Raw genomic sequence first — 5649 nt, forward strand, 5'->3', positions numbered from 1 at the left:
AAAAATAATTTTTGGATGAGAGAGCTCTCTCTCTCCCAACTTGAGATCAACTTCCTCTATTTAAAAGTTTTTTGCCCAAGTATAGTTAGACGAAAAAGTTACATTTTGATTATAATTTCAATAGTATAAAACTTTTCTAAATCTTTGATAAGGTCTTTATTTTTTCAAATACACAATGCAAAAGACAATAGCCATTATATATTATGTTAATTATTAGTTCTATATATTAAGAGAAAAAAATATCCCAAAAGAGAGAATAGCTTTTTGTTCACAAGGTTCAAACATTTCAATATAGTTCATTCAAAAAGTCTCAATCTACTATGTCTCATATTAAAATATATCATAAATATATATATAATTTGAACTTCCTAGCTAATAATTATTTTTTCTCTTCTCTCTCATCAAACATTATTTCAAAAATTCCCTCTCCTATTCTCTTACATCAAAAACTTATATATATATATATATATATATATATATAATACTCTCTTTCTCTATTGAGTTCTTCTCTTTTTCTCTATTGAGTCCTAATGACTCTAGAGAGAGAGAGAGAGTTGCAAGAGATACACATAGTGAGAAATGCACATTTGGATTGCTTGTATGAATGGTCTTGTATTATATTTGTTGGGGAGAGGGGGGAAAGGGAGAGAGGGGGGGGAGGGGAGGGAGCTATGAATCCATTGAAATTAAATTTCTAAAAACACTGAATGGTTGCCCAAGCATTCACATTATGAGAGAGAGAGAGAGAGAGAGAGAGAGAGAGATGTACTTAGGATTTAAGAGAAGTGTTTGTTACAACACGTGCCATGATCTGATGTGAGGCATTATTATACAATGTGGATTGATCGCATGCATGAGAGAGAGAGGGAGATAAACACGGAGAGTGAGTGAGTGACTAATAAATAAATGTGTGTGTGTGTGTGTGTGTGTGTGTGTGTGAGGGAAAGAGAGAGAGAGAATGTAGAGTGAGAGGGAGAAATTGCATGTACAACCCTAAAAACTGAGAGAGAGTAAAGACATGGAGTAATTTGAGAGAGAGAGAGAGGGAGAGGGAGAGGGAGAGGGAGAGGGAGAGGGAGAGAGAGGTGTGGGCCGTGGTGTTTTATTTTTCTGGGGTGATCGCATGAATGAATCCACGTTACGTGCTAGAGAGAGAGAGATTGTTTACAAGAGATGGAGTGCTATTTGATCAAGTGTGCTAGAAAGAGAAAAAGAGAATATACACATAGAGGGAGAAACAGAGAGAGAGAGAGAGAGAGAGAGAGAGAGAGAGAGAGAGAGAGAGAGAGAGAGAGAGAAGGTAGTGGTGGCAATCATGGAGGTGGTGGGGATAATGGTGGTGGTGGTGGAGGTGGCGATAGTGGTGGCAGAGATGGTGGCAGTGGTGGTGGAGGTAGTCGTGGTGGTGGTAGAGGTCAAAAAAATCAAGGAGTGGAATAAGTGGACTATGTGGAACAAGAAATGGAGGTTGCTCAGAAAATCTCGCTCAAAAACTCACTCAAAAAGCTCGCTTCTTGCATGCACTCAAACAAGGACAACACACTTAGACCCTAACCTCTTGCAGCCCCTTCCTATTCCTGAAGGAAAAATAACACATATCATAATGGACTTCATTACATGCCTCGCCGTTACCAAGAAAGGATGGAACAGTATATACGTGGTAGTAGATCACCTCACTAAAGTTGCCCACTTTATCCTCACTAAGACACAATACATTGCTTTTTAGGTGGCCACTCAGTTTATGGAATATATCTTCAAGTTGCATGGCTTACCACAAGTCATAGCACATGATCAGGATGTCAAGTTTAAGAGTAACTTTTGAGAGATAGTTTTCACATCTATGGGTACCAAGCTTGCTCCATCCATTGCATACCATCTCCAAATAGATGGCAAGACTGAAAGAGTAAATACATGGCTTGAGATAGACTTACGGCACTTTTGCCACCATGATGCACATTATAGTTGGGATACGTAGCTCCACTTAACTAAGTTTGCCTATAATAACTCCATCCACTCTAGCATTGGAATTTTTCCTTTTGAGACATTATATACGAGTATAAGGTTCCCCTCCCTGCAGTCTTATTCAATGATAAAATCAACCCTTAGAGCATAGCTGAGTTGGATCGCATGCAAGCCTTGCTTCAGCAATGCAAAGTGAATCTTCAAAAGGCACAAACTCACATGAAACTCTATGTTGATGAGAAAAGAAGGCATTTGGAATTCGAAGAAGGTGAGATGGTCCTCTTAAAAGTGCCTATGTCCCATTACTCCACTCTCAAAGAGGGCAGTAGTAACAAGTTAGCCCATCGTTTCTATGGTCGCTACTATTGAATCCTTAAGAGAGTTAATGATTTGGCCTACCGATTAGATCTTCCCCCTACCACCAAGATTCACAATGTATTTCATGTCAGCCAGTTGAAGCCCTTTATTAGCACCTCAGTGGACTATGTGGAAGAACTTTCCCCCCATAGACGAAGGAGGTACCATTTAGTATATCCCTGAGGCAATCATTGGGCAACAAGATAAGCACTTAACATCTCGATCCATCAAGGAGTACCTTATCAAATGGCAAGGCCTACCCCCTTGGAAGAAGCCTCATGGCACCCAACCACTATTGTCAATGAATTTTCTCACCTCCAAGATACTGAACGGATTGAATACTAGCTAGTTATGCCTCCATTTGACCACCCCCTGCCTGTAGACTGTATACCATTTTAGAACAATTTTGTACTTGCCCAAGATGCCCAATGGGTTGAATACTAGCTAGTTATGCTCCCGTTTGACCACCCCCTGCCTGTAGACTGTGTACTATTTTAGAACAATTTTGTACTTGGCCAAATCTCAGAAATGTGTTTTCTACACGGGCTGAAAGTACATGTCATAAGCTCCGTTTTGACATGCAGCATGCCCCATTTAGAGCAATATATCAAAAGTTATGACAATTTTACCTCAACAAGATTATCATGGACAACATGCTGCCCTAGTCTTTACCCATCCATTTTCATTGTAATGTGGCTTAGAGTAGTACTCTATAACCCATTCCTTACACCCATCTATCACTCCACTCCAGTTATCTTCGTTTTTTAGGGCAGAAACCTTCAGGGTGGGAATGGATTGTAACGAGTGGGATGTATAGGAATTAGGGGTTAGACACTGAGTCACATTGACCAAGGTATATAAGATGTAAGAGCCCTAGTTTAGCGCAACCAATTATTATCAAGAACATACTCTTCACCTTTATCTCCAGCTTCCATGGCTTCCTCCTCCTTTCTCCCCTCTTTTCTATCTTTCTCTCTTCTCTCCTACTCTTTCTTTTCTCTTCTTCTTTCTCTCTTTAACTCATTCTCCTCTCTCCTCTTAGCTTTATTCATTACATAAATATATTCCAAGTACACCTTCCGAACATGATAGGGATTGAGTTCAGGCAAGGTTCATGGCTATGAAGAGAAGATTCAAACTTTCTTTGGGGGCGATGGGAAAAGCATTCGAGGAGAGCTATTTCTCCAAGGAAGAGCTTCATTGTCCATTGGAGAAACGCAAAATGAAAAATCACTTTGGCTTGGATGGGCTTACTAGTGAGTTCTTTGAGGCTGTCTAGGATGTGTGTGAGGATATTACTCCTACTACCTTGGTGGGAATACAAAAGAAGTGCTCTACATGGAGTCATTCAAGTGCGTTGGTATCCTAGTAAGAGACATGTTGGTATCCTAGTAAGAGACATGTGGAGGTGAGAAAGCGTAGTGCAAATGTGAGGAGGATTGGAGAGATCATGCTTGGTAGTAGGTAGAGATGCTCAAGAAACTACGATGGAGATGCTGTCCATGACCAAAGGATCATGCTTTTTGACTCCAAAGAAACATGTTTGTGGCTGGGGGGGGGGGGGGACGTGCAGAGGTCAATGGATTGCACGATTGCTGCACCAGCTGATTAAAAGCACACCAGCACAAGAGAAACATCTCGTCTACTCTCTCTCTCTCTCTCGCTCGCTCGCGTGCCATCATGAAATGTAGTGTGTCAGCGTTGGGATTGCTGGTGGTGGCGCTGTCAACGTTTGGCCGTGGAACTTGTTCTTCGACATCGCATTCTGAGGATGCGCAGGCAGCGACCATACAAGGCAGAGTTTTTTGCCAGGATTGCCAACGCTTAGCGTTCGGCTCTGGAATCACCCCAACAACTCGAACCTCCATTCCAGGTTCTCTCTCTCTCTCTCTCTCTCTCTCTCTCTCTCTCGCTCGCACACATTTGCATTGCATGCTATTATTATCGCTGAAGTACCCCATGGTTCTTGCTTAAATTAACCAAGACTAAGACTTTGGACCAACATACTCTCACCTTTTCTTTTTCCACATTGAGCTCTTGGGATCTTCCTTTTCTTTCTTCTTTTCTAATGGTTCTTTCAGAGGTCTTGACATTGATTCTTTGACAGGCATCAACAAAGACCTAGCACGACTTACATGTGATACCAACATGCCATAGCCTAGCCACGTGTCGCCCTTTTATTTATTTACATGCCTACATTAACATGCAGATTCATACGAGAGACACTTAAACATGCACAAATACTTATCCAATCTTCTTCAACTTGCATCTTTATATGACTCACCTTCAAATCTGGATACCCAGTGGCAAAAGAAAAGAAACCAATTGGGCCTTGGTTATACCGCATGCTTATGCATAGCTAACTTCTATATGAATGATTTCTAGCATAGCAACATGCAAAGCCTTGTGTAAGAAGTCAAGTTTCTCTTCTCAATATCCTTATCATACCAAGACTACCAAATGCTAGCAGCTGAAATAAATAAAAAAGCGCATGTTGTCTCTTTTTGTTAGGTGCTTTGGTGGATGCTAAATGCTACAATAGAGCCAAAAAAGTTGTGGATCGTTTTATGGCCAAAACAAACAAGCATGGATTCTTTTCTATTAATATGCAAGACTTCCCACAAAGCTTAACGAGCAAGTGGTGTAGAGTTACCCTTGTCTCTTCTCCTCTTCGCCAGTGCAACATTAAGACAAATCACAACAAAGGTGTTTCTGGAGCTATTCCTACATTCAAACATGTGCTTCCATCACGAAGGCATGTATTCTCCGTTGAGCCCTTTGCTTTCAAGCCTTACTTTTGTAGATGAGCATGTAACTTGTCATATGAATTAACATCTTGTCATTGTGGCAAAAATGACTAATTCAATGTATAACAGGGCACATAGCTAAACCTAAACAAGTGTACCGTTGCTCACCCAAAACCTTGAAGCATGATGAATAGTATCAAAGTTACCATAATGTATGAATGTAGCAGCAACCTTTAGTAGGGTGGGACAAGACAAAAATGAACGTATGTAGTTGCATTACAAACCATATGCAACAAATTGTCACAATCTTTTATGTTGAAACTCCTCTTTTATACTAGTTTTTGGAACTGCCCCTCTTTTATACTAAAGTTTTTAAGTTGGCTTTATACAAAATATATCTCTACATTGCCCTCTCTATGGGGACTGTGTATGTGTCTTTGTACACACACATGAGTGTGTGTGCACGCACGCGCATAAAGGAATCACCCTCTACAATTTCAACAAAGTGGCCTAAGCCTATCCTACTTATGAATGTTTATGTGCAAGCAACATGCTATCAGATCTAACAATCGAATCCCCAAAT

General features: G+C 40.5%; 1 protein-coding gene across 1 annotated transcript; it reads left to right on the forward strand.

The window, feature by feature from the left end:
• The first annotated feature begins 3976 nt into the window (after window positions 1–3976).
• Window positions 3977–5412, forward strand: LOC148039278 (pistil-specific extensin-like protein). Its single transcript, XM_087675550.1, has 3 exons — window positions 3977–4192; window positions 4831–5074; window positions 5196–5412. Exons 1-3 carry the CDS (start codon window positions 4000–4002, stop codon window positions 5206–5208), a joined length of 450 nt encoding a protein of 149 aa, XP_087531676.1. The 5' UTR covers window positions 3977–3999; the 3' UTR covers window positions 5209–5412.
• Window positions 5413–5649: the final 237 nt, after the last annotated feature.

The sequence above is a fragment of the Lygodium microphyllum genome, chromosome 3 (assembly GCF_053477565.2).
Source record: "Lygodium microphyllum isolate KBCC chromosome 3, Lygodium_microphyllum_v1.1.10, whole genome shotgun sequence".
Lineage (NCBI taxonomy): Eukaryota > Viridiplantae > Streptophyta > Polypodiopsida > Schizaeales > Lygodiaceae > Lygodium > Lygodium microphyllum.